This window comes from Thalassophryne amazonica, chromosome 3 (genome assembly GCF_902500255.1).
Source record: "Thalassophryne amazonica chromosome 3, fThaAma1.1, whole genome shotgun sequence".
In the NCBI taxonomy this organism is placed as follows: domain Eukaryota; kingdom Metazoa; phylum Chordata; class Actinopteri; order Batrachoidiformes; family Batrachoididae; genus Thalassophryne; species Thalassophryne amazonica.
In genome coordinates, this window is record NC_047105.1 from 76196796 (window position 1) to 76223680 (window position 26885).

The window sequence follows — 26885 nt, forward strand, 5'->3', positions numbered from 1 at the left end:
ACAACAAGCAACACTATGCAAACAGACTGGATTTTCTGCTGTGATGAGTATATCCTCAAATCACCTTGACTCTATAGAAGTGTGAGAATAAAGCACAATGCTCCAAAGTGGAGCAGGGATCCCATTCAATCTTAGCTCAGCCACAGGACAATGACGTGCTCTCGGTCCTCTGCAATCTGCTCATGTAAGATGCGGTCACAAGCACAATGGCTAAAAGCTGGATCACAGAGTTCATTTCTCCTAAGTCCACTTGGTCTTGAGGAGGCAGTCGTATTGACAGTTTGTATCTCTGTAACAAAGGCAGAGGCTGCCAGAGCCCTTCTCTGTCCTGTCAGTCTCTCTTTCAGCAGGGAGAGGGTTTATGGAGTCCATCAGCATGGTGGCAATAGGACGGGGTCAAGGCAACACAGAGCAAAATCATTGTGTGCCTTCATTGTTCAGGGCAGAGTCAAATCAGACCAGTTTGACACTTGATGACCTGCTCATTAACTGGTTTTGTCATAAGCAGCTTCAGGCGGCTTCAGCCTGGTTTCAGGGGTGGGAATTTTTACTATGTGTATTCAACAGTTCTTCATTAGCACTGCAACCAACTATTACTTTCATAATAAATTAATCAGTTTGTTTTCTGGATTAATCCATTAATTGTTTGGTCCATAAAATGTCATAAAATGGTGAAAAAAAAATCAATCAGTGTTTCTTAAAACTCAAGGTGATGTCCTCATTTTGGGGGGGTGAAAAGATATTCAGTTTACTATCAGAGATGAGTAAAAAATAAATAAAATAAATAAATATTCACTTGTAAGACGTTGAAATCAGAGGATCTGGACATTTAAAAAAGCTCCCAAATAATTGACCCTCAATTAAATAAACAAAACATGCTTATTTAGAGTCTGCTTCTTTCTCTGCCCCTGACCAGGGCAGCGTCTCTACATTTGGAGTTGGTCCCCGGGCGCCGGACTGTGGCTTCTCACTGCTCCTAGTGGCTGGATTGTGTCTAATTGTAATTAGGATGGGTTAAGTGCAAAGGACAAATTTTGTTGTATGAATGTACAATTAAAATAAAGGAAATTATTATTATTATTATTATTATTATTATCATTATTATTATTATTATTAATAATAATAATAATACTAAATTAATAATCAAATAGTTGTATCTCGATTAATCATACACGTTTTTCTTTTTTATTTCAAGGTTTTTTTTTGAAGACATGTGATGAATAAAGGATTTATCATAACAGAATGAAAGGTTAATGTCTAATTTATATTGAAATACAAACAGTGAAATACAAAACAGATTGATATTTTATTTTAACACAGTGAGTAACTGTCATTCTTTAAAAAACTTCTGTACCAAATTTGATAACAATCAGGTATGTAAAGCAGAAATTGCTATGATCAAACACAATTAGTGATTTCTAAAAAAAAAAAAAAAATGATACCGACCTTTAATATTCTGTCCCCAAAATCAGTATTTTGTTGGTAGCTATGCTGTTGGAGTTGAGACAGCTAATATACAGGACATTACAAGTTTGCTAGCATTGAGTGATGCATAGCTGGAATTGTTTTCATCCTATGTCAATCTTTCTGTCCATCTGTTGTGTAAATGTCAAGGTCATAGGCAAAGGTCAAAATTTGGACCTCGTCTTCTTATAGATAAAAGGCAGCTGTGTCTCTGAATGTCTATGAAAAACTTTCACGTTGTCCGTCACAGTTCAACAAAAGGGGCATCATAACATTTATTTTGGAATACCCTGATTATGTACATTAAAAGTAAGTCTTTTCGACTTCTCCCTGTTTTCATTCAACCAAGGTGGACATACATGTTGATTTGACAAGTTTTACACCGGATGCCCTTGCTGATGCAGCTCTACATTGGTGGCCTTGAACCAGAAACCTTCTGCACTGGAAACAAGCACACTTAACCACTTAGTCATCACTTCTTCCCTGATTATGTATAGTAGTTGTGACTAATTTAATAAAAAACACTGAATTGTTACACTTAGGTATATGATGGTATTTATTTTTGCATGACATGAATGCCCCCTGGTGGTGATTGTGTGAATTAATGTGTGCACATTAGTTCATGTAATCGTCGCCAGATGTAATTTCAAGGCTGTAGAACAGTACTTTTTGAGAGCAAGGACAACTTAACCAATAATAATAAAAAAATTAAAAAATAAATAAGCAAATTAAAAATCTTGTGGACTACCTTGCTCCCAAATATTCAAAAACAATAAGTCTGCTGACCAGTCCAGCAGTATATTTCAACACTATATTGATATCTATTAGACTTTGGATTTGTTTTTAAATAGTTTGAGAATGACTTTTAAGTTAGAATGTGATATTAATTTAAAATGTGATATTTTGCCAATATACTCATGGACCACTAGGGGTCAGTGACAGACCATCAGTGGGCTGTGGACCACTCTTTGGGTAGATCATGTACATCATTCTACCCATCAGGCTTCACTCTACATGTGGTGGCATAATGTTATATAGATTTTCAGAAATTTTGTGCATCTTTTATTAGGTCTGCTGTTCAGGGTCGAGTAGTATACTACTGCTACCTGGAATCACCATTCTTAGGTAATAGGTAACATATATATTAACTTCACCCTTAAAAAAATTATGTATTTGTTGTCCGGCACCTCCCACCCTGGACAACTCAGAAAAAGCAGAGTCCAACCCCTCTTCCGGAGTTCGGTTCCAGAACCTGTGCTGTGCATGGAGGTGAGCCCAACTACGTATTTCTCAATGGTATCGTTCAACCTCCCGCACAAGCTCAGTGTCCTTCCCCATCAGAGAGGTAACGTTCCACATCCCAAGAGTTAAGTAGCATAACCGAGTGTGAGTCAGTGTGAGTATTTGCCCCTGTCCACTGCCATAACACAGTGCACCAGACCCTTGACACTCCATATGTGGATGATGAGCCCACATGGAGGTGACACTATGTTGTTTTTTCAGGCTGAGTCTGACCGAGTCCCATGATTGTAGACCCAGCCATGAGGCGCTCACCTTCGAGCTAGGCCTCGGTTTCACTAATCTGGGCAAGGTGACTGTCCATTTTTGTGTCCATCACAAAGAGTCTATTGGACTGGTCAGACATGTCTAATACATGGAGCTATAGAAAATGAATGTTTGTGATGTTTCAAGCAGTATAAGCACCATAGATGGCACATATACTTAATGATTAACATGACGGGTTATTAACAGAGTGAAGCCAAAAATCTTCTTTTGACCATCTAATCATGTTCTGTGATTTTACTGCACATGTCCATGAATCAATTGTTGGTTTCACATTGAAGTATCACAGTATGAGGTTTTTCATGCTGATTATACTTCTCGAGAATGTTAAAACAGTCAGATTACACACCTTTTTGGTGGGACTCACTCATTAATTAAAGGATGGAATGTATGGAAAATGCAAATATAAAAACCCTGTAGTGATTCAAAGGGCCCCTTCAGACATAACACGAAACACGCAGAAACCGGAAGAAAATCCGTGAGTCAAACATAAAATGGGGAACCATGAAACATGCCACCTGCTGTTGGGAGGGACGCACGGTCGCACAGGCATGCACGACACACTGGTGACGGTTTCGTGCTTGCTCATGTCCGTGCATGAACACAGTGTGAGCAGCTGTAACGTGTTGCACCACATTAGGCCTCTGCTGTGGAAGAAAAAAATAAAACCACACACCATAAAAACACCGCATTTTATTGAATCCCTCTTATCAAGTGGACAATACAAGTATGAACCGTCTGTTCCTCTGTAGATGACCCATGGTCACAGACATGCAGTCATGAAATGACATGAATGCTGCAGTGCACTCTCATTATGTCTTATTATGTCAAGTCGGCTATATAAATAATTAATACAATCACTGGACACTGGTAGACTGCCTGATATCTTAGCTTCACGTTTGGAAAATACCCAGTTGACAGTCTTGTGGATAGTTTAAACTCAGTGCTCAAAACTACACTCGACATGATTGCGCCACCTTTGTTAAAACCACGCCCCCCCAAAACGCAGTCACCTTGGTTCAATGATTACTTGCGTGACCTCAAGCATAAGGCTAGAGGTCTAGAATGGAAATGGCATAGTTCAACATTAGAAGCATTCCACCTTGCATGGCGTGATGCTATCTTAGACTATAAGCATGCATTACTGGGTACAAAGCGGACCTATTACTCTGATTTGATCACCAAAAACAAGCATAACTCAAAGTTCTTGTTCAACACGGTGGCAACACTTACTCATGGACAACCACCTGTAGTTCGTTCTCCTTTTACAGCACAAGATTTCCTGGATTACTTTGAGAAGAAAATAGAAGACATTAGGTTAAACATATCCCAGCATGCCTTAACCCAGCCACTACACCCTACTACTGAGGTGGGCACCATTAGGTATTACCTAGATTTACAGAATTTGAGAGTATCTGTCCAGATGTGCTGACAAAACTCGTAACGTCTACAAAAAAACACAACCTGTTTATCTGATCCTATACCAACAAAACTGTTTAAGGACCTGTGGCCCATTCTTGGGCCGACTGTGCTGGAAATTATTAGTCTCTCATTAACTTCTGGATCTGTTCCTAAATGTTTCAAATCTGCAGTGATTAAACCATTACTTTAGAAATCTAATCTTGACCCTAGTGTATTGAAAAACGACAGGCCAATATCAAATCTATCATTTTGCTCTAAAATTCTGGAAAAGGTGGTTTCACGGCAGCTCGTGGACTGTCTTAATGAGAATAATCTTTTTGAGCTACTGCAGTCTGCTTTTAGAAAATATCATTCCACAGAGACGGCTCTCACTAAAGTGGTGAACGATCTTCTGATTGCAATGGATTCAGACACCACTACGGTTCTTGTGCTGTTAGATCTCAGTGCTGCATTTGATACCATGGATCATCATATTCTACTCGATAGGCTGGAGAATCATTTTGGGATTACTGGGAGTGCCCTTGCATGATTGAAAAACACTACCTCTACCCTTAGTGACATGACATTTGGGGTTCCACAGGACCCCTGTTTTTTTCCCTCTATACAGCACCCCTTGGGTACATATTGCAGTGTTTTGGGATTACTTGCTTTGTGCCATGCGGCTCCACCGTGACGCGCAGAATTCCTCCCCACGTCTGTCTCAATGTGCCGAAAAAGTGCTGATGTCCACGTCTTCCACAATTCCTGTGCTAGTCAGAGGACGTCCCGGATAAAACATAGCATCCAGTTTGGAAATGAACGGCAACATTCCACTGTTACAGGAGTTTTTGTCATGGAAAGAGGAGCGGAGGAATTCCGTGCGTCGCGGTGGAGCCACATGGCGCAAAGCAACGCCGTGATGAAGCCTCACAGGACATGTTCTGGCATGTCAAGGCTCATCCACAATTTCTCAGTTAGTCACACAACTGAAAACCCACCGACAGCCATCTGAAAGCCATCTCAAAGCCGTCCTGTGAGACCAACACAGAGGTGGTTTTGTCCCGCGCCATGAACGGCACGGTGGCGCATCCGTCCGCTTTTCTTTCCATGAAAAAAACTTCTTTAACAGTGGAATGTGCCGAAAAAGTGCTGATGTCCACGCCTTTTTCCTTTTTTTGTGGAAGTCAGACGACGTCCCGGATCAACAAAGCCTTCACGTTGGAAATGATCTGGTTGATTCAGCCTGTCGATCGGTGCTGGGAGCGTTGCGCGCTCTCAGCAGTTGTGGGCCGTCCTTAAAGCGGCAGTAACACTCCTTAATCTGTGTAATCCCCACAAAATCGTCCCTGAAAGCCAACAGAATTTTCCGAAAAGGTGTCCACCTGGAGGTCTCTCACAGTTTCTGGAAAAAATTGATGCAGCAAAGCTCCAAATCGTTTAGACATTTTACTCGCAATAAAAATCCGATGAGGGGGGTGGACCACTGCTCACACAAAGCCTGCTCACAGGCGAATGCCGCAACCGACAGGCGTGAAAAAACTCACGCATGCGCACGAAGGTTCAAGGTTGGCTGATGCAATCACACGTGATTCAAATCCATATGGTTTTTGAAAAAAATAAAAAGGTCCGATACTTTTCTGACAGACCTCGTACAGTAGTGTTCAGAATAATAGTAGTGCTATGTGACTAAAAAGATTAATCCAGGTTTTGAGTATATTTCTTATTGTTACATGGGAAACAAGGTACCAGTAGATTCAGTAGATTCTCACAAATCCAACAAGACCAAGCATTCATGATATGCACACTCTTAAGGCTATGAAATTGGGCTATTAGTAAAAAAAAAAAAAGTAGAAAAGGGGGTGTTCACAATAATAGTAGTGTGGCATTCAGTCAGTGAGTTTGCCAATTTTGTGGAACAAACAGGTGTGAATCAGGTGTCCAACTATTTAAGGATGACGTTCAAGACATTGTTCAGAAGAACAGCGTAGTTTGACTAAAAAGTTGATTGGAGAGGGGAAAACTTATACGCAGGTGCAAAAAATTATAGGCTGTTCATCTACAATGATCTCCAATGCTTTAAAATGGACAAAAAACTAGAGACGCGTGGAAGAAAACGGAAAACAACCATCAAAATCGATAGAAGAATAACCAGAATGGCAAAGGCTCAGCCATTGATCAGCTCCAGGATGATCAAAGACAGTCTGGAGTTACCTGTAAGTGCTGTGACAGTTAGAAGACGCCTGTGTGAAGCTAATTTATTTGCAAGAATCCCCCGCAAAGTCCCACTGTTAAATAAAAGACATGTGCAGAAGAGGTTACAATTTGCCAAAGAACACATCAAGTGGCCTAAAGAGAAATGGAGGAATATTTTGTGGACTGATGAGAGTAAAATTGTTCTTGTTGGGTCCAAGGGCCGCAGACAGTTTGTGAGACGACCCCCAAACTCTGAATTCAAGCCACAGTTCACAGTGAAGACAGTGAAGCATGGTGGTGCAAGCATCATGATATGGGCATGTTTCTCCTACTATGGTGATGGGACTATATATTGCATACCAGGTATCATGGATCAGTTTGGATATGTCAAAATACTTGAAGAAGTCATGTTGCCTTATGCTGAAGAGGACATGCCCTTGAAATGGGTGTTTCAACAAGACAATGACCCCAAGCACACTAGTAAACAAGCAAAATCCTGGTTCCAAACCAACAAAATTAATGCCTCGCAGATGTGAAGAAATCATGAAAAACTGTGGTTATACAACTAAATACTAGTTTAGTGAGTCAAAGGATTGCTAAAAAAGCAGTTTGAACATAATAGTTTTGAGCTTGTAGCGTCAACAGTAGATGCTATTATTGTGAACACCCCCTTTTCTACTTTTTTTTACTAATAGCCCAATTTCATAGCCTTAAGAGTGTGCATATCATGAATGCTTGGTCTTGTTGGATTTGTGAGAATTTCCTGAATCTAGTGGTACCTTGTTTCCCATGTAACAGTAAGAAATATACTCAAAACCTGGATTAATCTTTTTAGTCATATAGCACTACTATTATTCTGAACACTACTGTAAGAAGCTTAAATATGAAAAAGTATCAGTATCAGTATTGATATCGGCGATACTGGGCCTGTATTTACTTGGTATCGGATCAGTACCAAAATTCCCGGTATCGCCCACCTCTACTAACCAAATCCTGCACTGCTTAGCTTCTGAGATCTGATGACACAGGCTGACACAGAGCAGACCAGCTGCAGACCTGGACAATTAGAAAGTTCCTAATTCACCTAACCTGCATGTCTTTGAATGTGGGAGGAAGCTGGAGCACCCAGAAGGAATCCAGGCAAACATTTAAACTCCACAGAGAAAGGCCACAGGTGGGAATCAATCCCATGACCTTCTCTTTGTGAGCCAACAGTGCTAACCACTAAGTTACCGTGCTGCCCTCTACATAAGTTAGGAGATGAAAGCATTGAGTAAATGCTTTCATCCCCCAACTTTTTTTTTTTTTCTTTTTTTTTGGAATAAATTGAAGCTGAGCACCAAAAACATAAAATATCTTGGGTTCACAGAGTCAGCAGTGAAATAGTCATGTAAATGTATAAGAATCATTGAGTTGGTTGTTTCGTCCTTTCTTTTTTCATCTTCTATACCATTCCAACTTTTTTTGATTTGGGAATATAAACTTTATGGGTGATTTTAAGGTATGTGATAATTAATGTTTAAATGTTTATGAGTGCAGTGGTAAGTGGATAGGCAGTCCATCTTTCAGTGAATGAAAATATTTCCCCAGCGTGAATGGAAAAATTCATTATTTATTTTATATGACATCTAAATCGATCCCTGTCATTCAGAGCCTGTCATCGGAGCAGGAATGAGCGTGACACGTGTGTTAGTTCTACTGGATCAGCGGCTTGCTTCTTGCTTCTATTAGTCACATCAGCAATGGGTAAGTACTATTCAGTCTCATAGAAATCTAATTCTTGTGTGTTAGAGGGGTAGGACTATCCTCATGTTAACAGTGCTATGAATAATTTCTTGCCACTAGATGTCGCACTTGCGCCAGACGTCAGCACATAAAGCTTCCCTCCAGACTAACGATGCATCTTGTAAAAATTAAATAATCAGTTTCTGTGTCTGCTGCGTCAAATGGAAATAAATTGGTGATTGGAATGTTTCTCTGACTTGAATCGCTCTGTTAGTCTCCCACAGAATGTTTGGGTGTCTCACACAGTTCAGCTTTTCAGGTATGTTTCACAGCTTTTAGACATGCACTGTAAAAAAAAAAAAAATTCCGTTGTTTTTATGGAAAAATTCTAGCAGCTGTGGTTGGCAGGGGAATTCTATAAAAATTACAGTGAACATGTACGAGGTCTATTAGAAAAGTATCCGACCTTATTATTTTTTTCAAAAACCATATGGATTTGAATCACGTGTGATTGCGTCAGACAAGCTTGACCCCTCATGCGCATGCGTGAGTTTTTCCACGCCTGTCGGTTACGTCATTCGCCTGTGAGCAGGTTTTGAGTGAGGAGTGGTCCAGCCCCCTCGTCGTTGTTTCATTGCCAGGAAATGGCGGAATGATTTGGGCTTTTTTTCCCATCAGAATTTTTTCAGAAACTGTTAGAGACTGGCAGCTGGAAACCATTAGAAAAATTTATCTGGCTTTCGGTGAAAATGTTACGGGCTTGGTAGAGAATAAGGAGTGTTACTGTCGCTTTAAGGACAGCCCCCAGCGGCTGGGGGGCGCGCCGCGCCGCGCTCCGAAGCCGCCATCAACAGGCTGAACGACCATTTCATTTCTAAACGGATGGCTGTCTGGATCCGTGACCATCGTTTGCCATTTCTCTGGTTATCACAAGAGCTGGAATCAACATTTTCCGGCAGATTTCACTTTTAACAAGAGATTTTGTCATGGAAAGCCGAGCGGAGGCTTCGCGCGTCACGATGGATTCGCTACTGGAGCGAGACAAAACCACCTCCGTTTTGGTCTCACAGGATGGCTTTGAGATGGCGTTCAGACAGCTGTCGGTGGTTTTTCCATCGAGTGATTATCCGAGAAATTGTGGATGTGCCTGGACATGCCAGAACATGTCCCGTGAGGCTTCATCACGGCGTTGCTTTGCGCCATGCGGCACTGCCGCGACGCGCAGAATTCCTCCGCACGTCTGTCTCAATATGCCGAAAAAGTGCTGATGTCCACGTCTTTTCACAATTCCTGTGCTAGTCAGACGACGTCCCGGATAAAACACAACGTCCAGTTTGGAAATGAACGGCACATTCCACTGTTACAGGAGTTTTTGTCATGGAAAGACGAGCGGAGGCTTCGCGCGTCGCGGCGGTGCCACATGGTGCACAGCAACGGAAAAAAAGCCCAAATCATTCCGCCATTTCCTGGCAATGAAACAACGACGAGGGGGCTGGACCACTCCTCACTCAAAGCCTGCTTACAGGTGAATGACGCAACCGACAGGCGTGGAAAAACTCACGTATGCGCACGAGGGTTCAAGCTTGTCTGACGTAATCACACGTGATTCAAATCCATATGGTTTTTGAAAAAAAATAATAAGGTCGGATACTTTTCTAATAGACCTCGTAAATGGTTTTTCATGAAATATGTAAATGTTACAGTTAAACATGTGATTTACAAAAAAAAATCTGTAATTTTAATGGTCCTTTCCTGTTGAATTAGCATGGACATGCTGTTATTAAACTTTCTGTATTAGTCACACATAAAGTAAGACCCTTCGGCTGCTCCCTTTTCACTCAGGGTCGCCACAACAGATCTAAGGTGGGTCTGCATGTTGATTTGGCACAAGTTTTACACTGGATGCCCTTCCTGACACAACTCCACCTTATGTGGAAAAATGTGGCAGGGGTGGTTTGAACCAAGAACCTTCGGCACTGAAACCTGTAATACACTAACCACTTGGCCTGAGAGAACGGAAACAATGCACTTCACAGAGATTTGACAAAAAGGAGCACCTCCAGTTTGAAATTCAAATACAAACGTTATTTTTGCTGTAACATTACAATTACATAAACATAGATTAAATTTGTTACTGTCATGTTTAAAAGTATGTTACCTACTAACAAATACAGTCATTGTGTTATATCTATCTATCTAGCTATCTATCTAGCTATCTAGCTATCTCTATCTTCTAATTAATCATTATTACAATGCAAAATGAATCCATTCTTTGTTTTTGCATGTTAATAATTACAATGCAAATATACGGAACAGATAACCTATTAATTATCTATTTACAAGATAACATCTCTGCAAAATAATCATCTATACTAAAACATTAGTAAAATTCAAATTAATAGAAAAAAAAAACATTATTTTAACAGTGTCATGTTGTAATTTTAACTGTACTGTAGTTTTTTTTTTTTGTATTATGGTTTTTGTGTGTTTAAACTACATTCATTTGTAAATTCTACAATGGTATGTGATTATTTTAACATGTTTGTATGGTGAAGTTCACAGTTCAGTTTTGTTCCACATTTTATAAATTATAGCTGTCAAGTAAACACTACTCCACTGTTTTATTTTTACAGTTTTTTTTTTGTTGTTTGTTTGTTTGTTTGTTTGTTTTACTTGTGATTTTACCGGATTTCCCTGTTAATTTCACAGACTTTTTTACAGCGCAGGATTCCATATATGGACCTCTGTTAACTACATCTCAGAAGTCTACAGTTTCAATCCAACAGTTTTATAGCAGGAAAATTTCTACATGCAACAACATAGAAATGTGGGAAACAGCCATGTATCTAAAAACAATTCAGCTATATACATGCCCTTTATTATTTATTATAATAGATAGAAGTTTCACAGTGTGTGATTTTATTTTAAATTGATATAGTACATAAAAATTTTCATTATAATGTTGGCTGACAGAAAATATTAAAGTGCATTTATTACACACCGAAAACAGAGCAAACCTAATTAACTTGCTTTAACTGGTAACACCCAAATGAATTATGTTGGTCCAAATTAAGTTAACAAGTTGGAATAATGTGTGCTTTTTAAGTTAATTTGGATCAACCTAATTAATTTGAGTGTTACCAGTAACTAATTAAAAAAAGAATTCAGTCAACATACATTTGCATACAGAAAGAAATGAATGGATGTATAGCTATGTATAGAGGGATACAAAGATTTATTGGTTGAATTAATTGTTTAAATCCTGGCATCACAAATTTCTGGAGGGAATGATTGTTTGCTTTTTGTGAAATAATTCATGTATTGTCCTCACACACCTCAAGGCTATCTCTGACCCACAACACGTCCCTCTACTTCATCCTCCAGCATCTGGACTCCCCAGAACCTATGCCAGGATTCTTTTTGTGGACTTCAGCTCTGCTTTCAAGATGCTCATCCAGGCCCTGTTGCTGGACAAGCTCTCTCAGCTTGGTGTGCCCGACTCTACCTGCAGGTGGATCACTGACTTCCTGTCCAACAGAAGGCAGCACATGTAGCTGGGAGGGCACGTCTCCAACACATGGTCCATCAGTACCAGATCCCCCCCAAGGCTGTGTGTTTCTCCTCTACTCTTCTCCCTGTACACCAACAGGTGCACCTCCAATCGCTAGTCTGTGAAGCTCCTGAAGGTTGCGGACGATACAATCTTCATTGGACTGATCTCTGATGGGGATGAGTCTACCTACAGATGGGAGATCGACCACCTGGTGTCCTGGTGCAGACAGAACAATCTGGAGCTGAACACCCTCAAGACAGTGGAGGTGGTTGTTGACTTCAGAAAGAACCCAGTGCTGGCTGCCCCCATCACCCTGTGTGACTCCCTAGTCGCCATTGTGGAGTCCTTCTGCTACCTGGGGATCACCATCACCCAGGACCGCAAGTGGGAGCTAAACGGCAGCTCTCTTACCAAGAGAGCACAACAGAGAATTTACTTTCTGCAGCAGCAAAGGAAGTTCAACCTGCCAAAAACAATGATAGTGAACTTCTACACTGCCATCATTGAGTTCATTGTCTCCTCTTTCATCACCGTCAGACTGCAGCGTATCATCAACTCAACAGAGAAGGTGATCGACTGCAGTCTGCCATCCCTACAGGACCTGTACATCTCCAGGGCACTAAGGCGAGCAAGGAAGATTGTGGCCGATCCCTCTCCTAAGACACAAACTTTTTGTTACCCTCCCCTCTGGCAGATAGCTGAGGTCTATCAGGACTAAAACATCAAGACACAAAAGCAGCTTCCATCCGCAGCTGGACTCATAAACAACGCCAGAGACCCCACTTACCCTGCCTTCCTTCCCCACTACCATAAAGTACAGACTGGTTATCTGTACACTGAAAGGTACTGTACATCTGTACTCCAATCACCTGTTTTTTGTACTGTCTCATTCCATTACGCTTTATTTATTCAACAGTGAACATAGTTTTGTCTATTTGACTTATTATAGAAGTGTTTTTTTCTTTTCTTTTCTTCTTGTTTATGCATCAATAACACCAGATCAAATTCCTTGTATGTACAAACTTACTTGACAATAAATTTGATTCTGGTTGTCTTTTTTAACAATGTATAAGTATACTTTACTTTGAGAACATTTAACCACATCTGATGTATATAAAACATTTGGAATGTAGTGACAGCTGATCATATGTATTATTTCTGAATTAGTAAAAGCTCTGAACAATTTTCCTCTTTGGAATATTCAGTAAGTCCCTTCGGCTGCTCCCTTGTTTGCACTTAGAGTCACCACAGCAAATTTGAGGTACATCTGCGCATGTACACACACACACACACACACACACACACACACACACAGACATATATATATATATATATATACGGTATTATTTGTGATCAAGCTTTTTGAAAAACCATGAATCTCTAGCAGAAGGAAACACCTTGAAAAAAAGGTACAGCTGAAGGGTAAGAGGAAGAGAGCAAAGATAAGGTCTGTTTTTCTCTGTGGTTTTCATGTTTCAGGACTACAGTATCAAGCTGCAGTGTGTGTTAACCACAGATTAGCCAGTCTGCAACAACACGAAGACTACACTGCAGACATTCTCTGTGATTTTTTGCTCTGACGATGGCCACCTACATGGACTATACCGATTACTACAACATTCTGAACATGACTGACAATGAAACCTATGAAATTGACCCTGACGACTGTGCCAGCTCACACCTTTATGGCTCTAACGTCTATTTGCCCCTAGTGTACTCCTTCATATTTCTCACAGGGTTTTTTGGCAACCTTTTTGTAATCACAGTCATGGGCAGCAGAGGGAAGAGAGGTGGGCGGCTGGTGGACACGTTTGTGGTAAACCTGGCTGTGGCTGACCTTGTCTTTGTTTTCACACTGCCACTGTGGGTCGTCTCTGAGAGCCAAAATGGCCAGTGGAACTTTGGGCACTTTGGAGATCTGCTGTGTAAGGTGAGCAGTTACATCATTACTGTGAACCGCTTCTCCAACATCTTCTTCCTCACCTGCATGAGTGTGGACCGCTACCTGGCCGTAGTGAAGTTGATGGATTCCAGGTACCTCAGGAGCAGCGGGTGCATTCGTGGCACCTGTACTGCAGTGTGGTCCATCTCACTGATGCTCGGCATCCCGTCTCTGCTGTACCGCAAAGTGGAACAGTCCAGCAATGGACAGTCCTGTGTGGACGACGAGCAGTCTTTGGTCTTCCTCAGCCTCAGCTTGACCATGGCGTTACTGACATTTGTTCTTCCAGTACTGATCATCTTGTTTTGCTATGGCACCATCCTCACACATCTGAATAAGCATTGCATTGCTGCAGCTAATCACAGAGCTAAAGCCCGCCACAGACACTCCCTCAAGATGGTTGTTTCCATCATCGTGGCCTTTGTGGTGTCCTGGCTCCCCTTTAACATCTTCAAAGTCATTATAATTAGCTTGCAGCTCTCGGGTTCAGAGCTGAGTTGCCTGTCATGGCCAAGGAACGGCCTTGTCCTGTCATGCTGCCTGGCGTTCCTGAACAGTTGCGTGAATCCGGCAATTTACCTTCTCCTGGATCATCACTTCAGACGACAGGCTGAGGTTATCTACACGTCCTGGACATCATCCTGCACGGGAAAACAAAACCTTCACAGTCACAACTCCTCTGCTTCTTTCACCAATGCTGCCACTTCAGAGAGTTTTGCAACAGCTCCAGGGAGAAGTCAGCCTCAGGTCTCTGATTAAGCAGTCTGAAGGTACTGCACTCATCTTTGACATAACTATTAAATTGTTTTATTTTACTTCAAGATGTATGATATGGTACCACATGCTGAGATCATGTGAGAATCAATGCATTATGGATGAGCATCTTTCATTTCTGTTGCTTTTTAGTTTGTATGTGAGGGTTTAATTTGTAATTTGTTTCTTTTATTCAAATTGTATATATATTGCTTTTACATACATACAAATGTGATGCCGATATGTAGCTGGTATATCTTTCAGCATTAGTATGGCAGAGTTCAAATGCAGTAACAGCAAGTTTGAGAAGAATATGTAAATGAGAGTAATTTTTAGACATTTGTCAACATACCAATATGTAATGAAATGCTTTATAATTTTTAAATTTTTGATGTTATGATGTTGGCATTCAGTGGCTCTAATGTAGTGATGGTAAGCTTTTTTTAAACATGTTAAGCATTTGATGTATGAATACAGATAAAAAATAAACATTTAAAATGTATTTTGTGTGTGTACATTTATATTTGGTTATTTTACCAGAGAACATCAGAGATTAATAGGCTCCAGCTCCACCACCCTCACCCCATGACCCTTATAAACGGAGTAAGCAGGTATAGAAAATGGATGGATGCACATCAGACATTATGAAATACTGTACAGAAAAAATTACAAACTGAGAATAAAACTGACAATTTAAAATTATTAACTGAATGGTCTTTGAACGTGACATAGTAGAAAGACTTTAGTTACATAACACAGGACTATATGATATTTCACATATACGTAAGAATACTGAAACTTGAGACAATTTAATTTTTTTTTTTTAGCTCTGTGTTTATTTATTTGCCCACTGTACATCTCACATTGATCCAAACTCCAACTACCAACTCATAACTAAAATTCCAGTTTATCTTACAAACTGTAACTGATTTTAATCTTGAATGTTCAAGAATATATATATATATATATTATGTCAAGGATTTTATATAGTTCATGCTTATATTATCATTTATTTTATATAGTTCATGCTTATATTATCATTTATTTCCTTTTTCTGACTAAAGACTTGTTGTCTGCATTCTTCATGATTGAGCAAACTATTTTTCATTTTGCATAAGTGCCTCATCCTGCTTTGGACAAGCCACAAGGCTCATATCGCAGGAATGGAAGGTTCCAGCCATCACCTTGCCTTGATATCTCCCTCTTACAGACATGACTCATGTGTAACCTCTCCCTGACTGTCCTTGTTTGTTTTTTCTCATGTTGATGAACTAAATAAAAAGCCGAGCCAGAGGGGGGGGATTTTAGGAGAACTTTGGAGCTGAGCACTTACAAGCTGCTACTGCTCGCTTCTTATTCTCCTCCTCTGCGCAGAGCATAAAATATATTTGTCTCTCTCTGACTGGTTTCTTTACAGTGTTTGTGCCTCTCATTTCTTTAAAAACAGGGTGCAAACCCAACATATATATATATATATATATATATATATATATATATATATATATATATATATATATATATATATATATATATATATATATATATATATATATATATATATATATATATATATATATATATACACACACACACGTGTGTGTGTGTGCTCTCAGAAGCTAAGCAGAATGTGTCTTGTTTACTACTTCGATGGGAAACCACGGCCGTCTGCGTTTCTGCAGGTACAACTTCTGCCAAATCAGAATGTGGATTTGTATAGTGGTGATCCTGAAAAAAATGGGTCATAGTCTGTTGCCAACAACCTATATGTAGACCCCCCATATCTGTGTTAATTTTATAAATGCAAATGAACCAGTCTTGTTTTTTAATATCCAAAGTTACTGATCAACAACAAAACAAACTGTTTTCATATAAAGAAATACAAAAATACATACGGTATGTGTAACAGAATTGTGAGTATGGCTTGATAATTTGGTGACTGTATACGTATGCTCTTTGAGTGCCCATCTTCAAATAAATTTCTTAGATTTAAAAAAGAAATTCTGCTGATGAAGTGCATGTTTACTTCTTTCCACAAGCAACATTTCAAAAAGCATTTTTCAAACATTTAAAATTTGACAGCAAATTAAAAGGTGGCTTTATCAAATAATCTTAAATTTGATTGTTTTGTGGTGATTTTTGTCACTGCAGCAGTATGTTTTATTTCCGAACTTTGATGACCTGTACAAAATAAAATAAAATAAAATAAATCAAAATAGAAAAAGAGAATAAATAAGGTAGAATTTTGTATGACAAAGCATTTAAGTAGGGCTTCATATATAGAATAAAGTGTTAAGATTCAAAGTCCATTTTAAAAGAGACAGCAGTTACTGAGAAAAAGAGACACTTTAAGCCAGACAACCTGAAATCAACCATCACAGACCACTGAAAGAAGAACACTCAGAGTGTGAAGTGGAATATGAGTGAGAATTCTTAAAAAGAAAACTAAGAAGTTAAAGCATACAGACATTTCCAGGCATACTCGGACTGATAATCTGTGATTTTGGGCATTTGCCCGGTGGGCCGCTGCACGTTTTCACGTGTGTGGGCCGGGTTTTTTCCACCTGTGTGCTTTTGCTTCCATTTTGTACTATGATCAAGGTGAAATGACAGTGAAAGTGTGTGTTTAGGTGTGTGTTCATGGTGTTTAGTTGTATAGTATTTGTTCATTGGGGATTCGGTATGGACGGGTGGGTGTGCGTGTTTGGGGGTGGATTCGTCGGGCCAATAGTGGGCTGGTCCAGAGGAAAAATGCCAGGGCCGAAATTTGTTCCCAGTCCGACCCTGTTTCCAGGTATTCTCACAAGGACGTGTTTAAAAAGCAAAGGTCATATCTTACATTTATGATATCTCCAGAAATGATCTCGACATAACAAAACTGTCATATGCAAACCAGTTCCTGTTTTAGTTACTTTTCTTTGACTAATTTGCAGAGTTTGATAATAAATCAATCACAGGCAGTTATGTGTGAATCTTCTGAAGCTTCTCATGAACCAACTTTATCCAAATGAGTGTTATAGGGGAAATGAGGCATTTGAAAGTTCAAATGTTGATTTGCCCCCGCTCTCAGTTGCCTTTGTGGTATGAATCAACCTGTTTTAAAACCCTGAGAAAAGTAGGTTAGGTGCCAGTCTGTGGGTGCAAACATTCAGGGAGTTCTCTTTTGTGGCCATTCAAAAGTAGTTTTTAGAGAAGCATTGACCATATTGTCTCGCATTCACATAAGACTCTGCAGTGTTTTGTTTCACTGACACTTTTGTCATGACACACACAAAACTAACAAAATAATAATAATTTGTGGCGCTAAATATATTGCCTTAATACTCTCTCTCTCTCTCTCTCTCTCTCTCTCTCTCTCTCTCTCTCTCTCTCTCTCTCTCTCTCTCTCTCTCTCTCTCTCTCTCTCTCTCTATATATATATATATATATGTGTGTGTGTGTGTGTGTGTGTGTGTGTGTGTGTGTGTATCATATTGGAATCATGGTGATTATAAGCATACCAGAGACCTACAGAGGTTAAATATGAAGAAACAGATATTTCTGTATTTCACAGTTAAAAAAAAAGAAATGGCACACAGTGTTCACAACATGTAAATGTGCTGTATGTATTATGGAAAACAGATCACTTCAAAGCCCACACGCTCTGATACAAATACACCAACTGCGGTGAAGGTGGCAAACTGTTTTGTACAAAGAGGGGCCAGAGTTCAAACCATTTTGTTATGTTACAGCCTTATTCCAAAATGGAGTAAATTAATTTTCTCCCTCAAAATTCTACCCACAATAGAATAGAATAGAATAGAATAGAATAGAATAGAATAGAGTCTTTATTGCCATTGTACATATACACATACATACAACAAAATTTGTCCCACCATAATTACAGTTAGACACAATCCAACCACTCAGAGCAGTGGGCAGCCACAGTGCAGCACCCGGGCAGCAACTCCAGATGTAGAGACGCTGCCTTGCTCAGGAGCAGCAAGAGAAGCACAGCCTAAATTAGCATGTTTTTGATGCTTACAACAACACCCCATAATGACAACATGAAAACAGTTTGAGTTTGTTTGAGGGTTTTTTTGCAAATTTATTAAAAATAAACAGATAGATAGATAGAACACCCCATAATGACAACATGAAAACAGTTTGAGTTTGTTTGAGGGTTTTTTTTGCAAATTTATTAAAAATAAACAGATAGATAGATAGATAGATAGATAGATAGATAGATAGATAGATAGATAGATAGATAGATAGATAGATAGATAGATAGATAGATAGATAGATAGATAGATAGATAGATAGATAGATAGATAGATAGATAGATAGATAGATAGATAGATAGATAGATAGATAGATAGATAGATAGATAGATAGATAGATAGATAGATAGATAGATAGATAGCCATTTGTACTTGCACGAGGTTTGGGTACACTGGAATTCTTGTGCCAAGCTCTTGAGCAGATAAAGGTATAAAAGTATGAGATATAACCGTACAAAAACATATAAAGTATAAAAAACAGTATAAAAAGGATACCCAGTGCACCTGAAAAAAGAAATATATTACAATGTGACAGGTTAATGGGGCTTGTGAACAGCAGTTGCACACTTGTGTTCCAACACAATGGATTTTGCACAGATAATAAAGTGTATATTGCACATGTGGATCAAACAGATATTGCACCAATGATTGTTATTTCAAGGAATTAAAATAAAGGAATAAAATAAAATATTGCACATTAGGTTATAGTTGTGTAATAAATACTGCCCACTGGATTTTGGTTGTGAACAGTCCATTACTCTGAGTTCAGGGATGCCATCAGTCTGACTGTGGCCAGAAAAAAAAAAAAGTTTATAGAATCAAGTCCTGGGTTTAATGATGCTTTCTGTTGTAAGCTGCATGTTTGGGCCTGAGGCGAAAGTGAGCAGGGTAGTGAGGGGCCCTGATAATGTACTGTGCCCTCTTTTTGCATCATATATATAAATAAGATATAAGATATCTCTCTTTATATATAAAGAGAGATATCTAGATAGATAGATACAGTACACACACACACACACACACACACACACACACACACACACACACACACACACACACACACACACACACACACACACACACACACACACATTTTCCTACTGTTGCTAAGATGAAGTATAAAAAGTAAGTCCCTTCGGTTGCTCCCTTTTTTCCACTTAGGGTCGCCACAGCAAGTCCAAGGTGGATCTGCAAGTTGAACTGGCACAAGTTTTATGCCAGATGCCCTTCCTGATGCCACTCCACATTAGATGGAGAAATGTGGCAGGGGTGGGGTTTGAACCAGGAAACTTCTACACTGAAACCAAATGCACTAATCACTTGACCACCACCTCTGACATGAAGTGGATTAAAATATGCTGTTGAAAAAAGTGAAGCAGAAATATAGTGTATATAGTGTAAATGTATATAGTGCCAGGCTAATACCTTCAACAGTTACATAACATTTCTATGTTATATAAGAACATGTAAAACTCATTTGACCAAAGCATGTTGGAAGACAAAGTTTACACTTTTACACTTTAATTAATGTCAGTAAGACTCTTCATGGTGTGTACAGTTTATGTACTATTTCAGTTTAGAATGTTGTAAGAAATATAAAACACATAAATGTAATGTTTGATATCATTTATTCTCGGCACACCACAATATTTTAATTAAATGAAAAATGAATGAAAAGTGCACCTACTTTTTAAAATGTATAGTTCACATTTTATAGTTATAGGATTATAGTTCACATTTTTTCTATCACTAATCAAGTATGTGAAATATTTTATGGCATGTGAAAAAAAAACCCAGATTAATATCTACGTGCTAGACAAAAATGAAAGTCATGAAGATCAAACAAAAATACCATGTCTTAAGAACGTGACATATGATGGCTTTTGCTGGTACTCTGTGGAGTGCCCGAGGTATGACCTCGGGCAGCCTGGGTTACTGTTAACGGCAAAAATGCCAGCATGTTAACTTCTGTGGTTTTGTGAGGCTCATTATGAAACTCAGTGTCAGAATTAGTTCAGGTATGTTGCTTGGTAACTACGGTGGCTGGGTACAGCAGTTAAATCACTTTAAATTGATACATACAGTATAACATAAATAACTATAAAAAGTATAAATTAAAAATAGAAAATATGTGTAGTTGGAGGTAACCCTGGGAAACAAATATGTGCTGTACTTACATATACTTCACAATAATGACATTTTTTCTTATCATACACATATTATTAATAGTTTTTTCAAGATAGGATTTTATAATCCTACATAATATATTGTCAAAATAAACAGTGAAAGATGCCCATTAGAATATATACATATCAAAGTCCCTGTATTAATTGCACTTTTAAAAACAATTAACTCAATAATATGTTTGTTTTGTTGTTCGATATCTCTGCTGACACCATCTCTATGTGTGAACACGCCTCACACTTTAAGTGTTTGTACTGTATTTCAGGACAGTGTCAACTCATTTATCAACTTGTGAATTGTTTCTTTCGCTTTTGAGAAATCCTTCAAAGAACCAAAAATACAGGAATTCAAACAGACACAGCAGGCAGATGTACTGAAGATCAATCAATCAATCAACTTTTTTCTTATATAGCGCCAAATCACAACAAACAGTTGCCCCAAGGTGCTCCATATTGTAAGGCAAGGCCATACAATAATTATGAAAAAGCCCAACGGTCAAAACGACCCCCTATGAGCAAGCACTTGGCCACAGTGGGAAGGAAAAACTCCCTTTTAACAGGAAGAAACCTCCAGCAGAACCAGGCTCAGGGAGGGGCAGTCTTCTGCTGAGTCAAGATACTGAGTCAAAACGATCAGCACTTCTGTCACTGTTGAGTGACTTACAGTATAGGTTTGACTGATTAGATTATAGATCAGATGTGAATATTAACTGTTTACAACGGAACCACACATGCTGAATGTTCATACAAAGATTAAGCAAACACGGCAGCTCTCAGAACAAGATAAACGGTGACTGGCATGTTTCTTAAAACTTCATCTAGATTCTACCTATACATGAGGCACACAAAGAAAAGCTTTGTGTTTAGAATTTAACTCAGATTTTTTTTCTGCCTGTCTTGTGAGAAAAGCTGGCATTGAACCCATCTTAAAAAGTCTGATTCTTTTTCGAAAGATTTCAAATGAAAACGTCTTCTTATATACAAAATTATTTGTATCATTTAATCTATATGGAAATGTCACAAAGCTGAACAGTGTTCCCTGTTCAACTGAGAAGGATGTGATAATGCTGTTGTTTTTAATAAAAGACCTATTAAAAAACTAACTTTTTCTTCATTATTTTGTAATAAATGATCACAGTTGGAATTTCCAAGCATGAATAATAATAATAATAATAATAATAATAATAATAATTGAAATGGTACACATATTCCTGTCTGTTCCTGAAAGAAAATTAAAGAAAATAAGAGGATACTTCAATACATGTTTCTGCAGACTAGAGATGACAAAGAAGGCATAATAATCGTAATAATGAATTAGTATGAAAAAATGCTGCTGTTGTTATTGCTGCTACTGCTGTTGCTGTTGTTGGTCTTTCAGCTGACCAGGATCGCCACACATTGGGATTTTACATCGGATGAGCAACAAAGTACAATAATACAAAACAAAGTAATTATGCTTTAAAGTGTTCGTTTATTTTTTTTGTGTTTTGTGGGGGGCGGGGGGTGGGGACTAAGGCACTCTAGGTGGGGGGGGAGCACGTTAGGAAATAATTTCTAATTCAATGCTGACATCTAGCGGTTGAGTCAGAAAATAACCAGGCATCGAGTCCCGTCAAATTCAATTAGATATCCAGCCATCGAGTCCCGTCTTTGTAGCCATGCAACACGGGTGCGCCATTCACAGAAACATTTCAGGCTCGTAATTCCTAAATATTGGGGAAACAAGACACTTCGTCCGAATGTAAACTGCGGTATATCGGCCATTCTTGTTGCAGTTGTACTTGGATGTGACACTACAACGTCACATTTTAGATCGGAACAAATTTAAAAATAAATATTTCAGGTTGTTTTTTGAGCAGATAACGGTCGTCGTGGTTAGATAAACCACAGAATCACGTTATAATTTTAAAACATACTTCTCGTTGTGCTTGTTTTTGTTTTTGCACCACATAAATACAGAGACAAACTTTAGGCGCTGCAAGTGGCATTTTCATTGTTGTTTTCTTTCTTTCTTTTTTTGTTGTTTGTTTGTTTTTTTTAGAATTGTTGGATTATATTTGACGCCTTTTTGAAGGTTATCACACAAAACCTTTCTTTAAATGAGCCTCTCTAATGTGACATTTTCCACAAAGGACATACTATGCTAATTTTAAAACGCCATGAATCTAGTTTTAGTGTCTATAATGAGCGGCATTAAATGAGAACGAATTTAAATTAACACTTAAAATAATAATAATAATAATAATAATAATAATGTTAGCTTTTATAGCTTGGCGTGAAAAGTAGACTGCCCTTACATACAAGCATCTTCTTGTGGAAGGTGTTTTTCCGCGTTTTCGATTGTTCATGAAGGCACCACCGTTTAGAACTGCAGGAAAAGTTTCTTGTGGGGTAAAGTTTTTGGGTTTTGCTTAATAGTTGTTTAAGTTATCCGCAATTTTGCATGACAGCGTTATAGTTTCAGGATTGCTGTGTGGTTTACTTTAGCTCGTTCAGTGATGTAGCGCAAATAAGTTTCCAGTTGTGAATCAAACTTTACCGAGTGGAGCACAGATTGTATGGATCCAGAGGAGCTACGATGCTGCTAGCTAACGAACTCCTGAGGTAAAAACAAAGCGAGTATCACTGATGACCTGACGCGTTGCCAAACGTGTAACAAGCTTTGTATTGTGCCGACTGCTGTTTATTGAAAATGAATTAACATATCGCTTATTTGAAAATAAATTATGCCCAGAGAAAAGAAGATGGCGATTAGGAAGTTTCTAAACTTTGTACCACTGAGGCCCAGTAAATCTGTGAAATGAGCTGACTAGTTAAAGTTATCATCAGTTAACGACATTTCTTTTTCTTTAATTAAGTAAACTTTTTCCTATCCGAATCTGGACACACACACACAAACATTGCAAAAAAAAAAAACCTGTTTTGGGTGTAGATCATGTTGCATTTATATTTAAGTTCAGGTGTGTGTACAACAAAACTATATTCATCTTTTTTTTTTCAATATTCTAACAAGAATATAACCCCGGCTATTTTGCTACTATACTCCTGATCATATCCTAACAACACCTTATATTACATTTGTGACACTTAAAAACAGTGAGGATTTGACGTCCAAATGGATTTACAGTAGACTTGATTTTTAATTAAATTAGTTGGCAGCTAATCTGAAAATTAGTTATTGTCAGTGGCTATCCATACGTCTCATGAAATTCTGTACATACGTTGCATTGCTCTCATTGGTCAATATAGGTCTTGTGATTAATGCTATAGATGTGTACATGTATTTTCTATTGATATGTAGATTCCTAAGGGCCCCTTCACACATTGTACGAAAAAGTACAAATCAGGGCTACTCACGACGGAACAGCTCATATGAGTGAACCACAAAAACATCGAGCCACCAGGCAGGTATGAATGATGCCGCTGCGACAGTTTCGTGCACGCGGGAACACAGTGCGAGCAGCTGCAGCATGTATAACCACATCGCACAGCTGCTGTGGAAAAAAAAAAATACATCCCACCCATGGGATTTGAACCTGCAAATTCCCAAAGCTCTGACTGCCAGCCAGAAACTTTACCACTGAGCTACCATCGCTGTCCTGTGAAAGGTGCAGGAGAATGTCTATCAAGGAAGACATGGATGTACTTAAGAAAAAATAAAACCACACACCATGTAAAAACACCACATTTTATTGAATCCCTTATATCAAGTGGGCAATATGATCCATCTGTTCCTCTGTATATGACCCATGGTCACAGATGTACAGTCATGAAATGACATGAATGAGAAGCGGGGCGCTCTTATCATGTCCACATCTGCTGGCGGCGTGTCCAGCCAGGGACCGCGCACCGCAGAACAGACACCGCATCATGTGGAACAGAGCTCACGTGGGTGAAGTGACATTCAGATCGCCCATTCCTTGTTATGATCTGACAGTACGTTTCACCTGGGGTAGCCTGCGTGGCGTGTGCACGCTCGCTGCAGTCCATTGCAAAAGCGATATATATGTTTTATGTATGTCCATGTGAGGACAGCAAGCAGACACACGTGCGTCACAGTGGGCAGTTGTTAGTTCACGTCTGTCCAACCACTGTACGTGTTCTCCAGCTGGTACGTCCAGAACCAGGGATGTCTACAGCTGCTCCTGTGGGCGGACACACCCCCTATCAGTTCAGCGCACACACCTACGTGTCACTGTGTCTGTTTGCAAAGCCACACTCGTGGGGGCACTTAGACAAATTTCACATCCAGCTCGAAAGTAATCATCTGCTGACTGTTGTCTTGCTAGTAGTGCAAATGGCCACACATTTTATAAGTGCCAAGTGAGCGGTGTTAGATGTTCGTGTGTGGCAGCTGGAATTTGGCTGACACCTGGCGCAAGAGGGTTCAGTGGGCTCTCACAGTGCACACTCTGTCTTTCAGCCGCTGGTGTGCGCAAATAGTTGTAGCAACAGGTGTACGAGGTGTTGGAGGCAGCTACGATTTTGCACGTATTGCATACAATTCCTGCTTCATGCGTAATTCAACCACATTCGTACTATGTGTGAAGTAGGGATGTCCCAATCAGGTTTTTTTGGCCCAAATCCGATTCCGAGTCATCTGATTTTGAGTATCTGCCGATACCGAGTCCCCAACCGATACTTTAAAAAACTGAATGAACAATGAACAAATGATAAATATATAATAATTTCATTTTAATCAACTTATTTTATTATTATCACTTAAACAGTGCACTTCTCCTTGAGGTAGCTTGAACAATCAAGTAATAATCTACCAGACTTAAAAAAATGTACAAATCTCCATGTTATTTTATTTGTCTAAAAATAAATGTCCAAGGTTCCGTATGTTAAACAAGAAATGATCTAATCTGAAATAACAGGTGGTTTAAATTTATAGATGAAAGGTTTTTAAAGAACCATTTATTAATTTAGCTAATTTAATTACAAGTGTTCTAAACTTTTTTTTAAACAGTAATCAGAAATTTTGAAGTAACAACAACAAAAAACATTTCCAAGGATTTTTCTTCAGACACGTGGTTTCTGCACTGATCTGTGGTTCAAATCCCCACCTGACTGGAAAATCACTAAGGGCCCTTGGGCAAGGTCTTTAATCCGCTATTGCTCTCGGTGTGTAGTGAGCGCCTTGTATGGCAGCATCCTGACATCAGGGTGAATGTGAGGCATAATTGTAAAGCGCTTTGAGCATCTGATGCAGATGGAAAAGCGCTATATAAATGTAGTCCATTTACCATTTGTACAGACCAGTGGTTTCTGCCACTAGTCCTCCGTGTTTTGGCCCGACGCATCGTTCCTCTTGGACAGCGCGAAGCTACGTCACAGCTCAGAGAGTCGAAAGTTCAAAAGTCAACTTGAAAAGTAAAAGGAAAAAAAGAAACAACTTACATTTGCGTCCTGACAGTCCTCAGTGTCCCTCTGATGCTTTATCAGTGTTCAACAAGTTCAGAGCAGCGCAGTGAACGTGAATGAAGATGGAAGCTCTTTAAGACGCACTCCTAAATGTGATGAGTGCGCACGTCGCTCGTGCGCAGACCATCTCTCGCTCCGTTTTGCAGACAAATGATCACAGGATGATTTGTTTTTTCTTTTCGTTAATCAGATGACAGATCATCGTCCTGAGGACTTGGTCAGCACCGGGTCCTGCTGCGCACGGAAGGATGACTGAGCAAGAGTTTCGGTGGGAAAGTGTCCATCATGCTCTTGTCATTCCATCGAGGCGTCAGGCTGAGCGCGTAAACACACAGACAGCAGTTCTGCAAAAGAAACTTTGCATACGTAACTCCCCCCACCTATGTCCGGGTTACAATTCCATCGCTTCTTGCCAAATTCACTGCGCAACTCTTGTTCCCTTTTCTCCTCTGGAATCGGTTTCAGCCCCACGCGTGTGCGAGAATGTGCGGTTGAACTTATGTTTTTTATTTTGTTCAATTAAAAACAAAAAAAGATTGGGTTGAACTTTGACCGCGTCAGCCTGCCGACAAGCGGCAATGCACGCTCCCGTCAGAAGCGTCGCGTCAAAAGCCGAGCGAAAGCTACGTTTCTGATGCCTCTAA

The 26885-nt window shown here is 39.3% G+C and overlaps 2 protein-coding genes across 2 annotated transcripts in view; both read left to right on the top strand.

The window, feature by feature from the left end:
* Positions 1-13428: 13428 nt before the first annotated feature.
* gpr25 (G protein-coupled receptor 25) lies at positions 13429-15405 on the top strand. Its single transcript, XM_034167698.1, has one exon. The coding sequence runs from the start codon at positions 13482-13484 to the stop codon at positions 14598-14600; it is 1119 nt and encodes a 372-aa protein (XP_034023589.1). The 5' UTR covers positions 13429-13481; the 3' UTR covers positions 14601-15405.
* A 7815-nt stretch (positions 15406-23220) lies between these two features.
* inavab (innate immunity activator b) overlaps positions 23221-26885 on the top strand; it is a 77533-nt gene continuing 73868 nt past the window's right edge. Inside the window, exon 1 of the mRNA XM_034166846.1 lies at positions 23221-23418. The gene's annotated coding sequence lies outside the window, so the exon portion shown is untranslated. The remainder of the gene's footprint in view (positions 23419-26885) is intronic.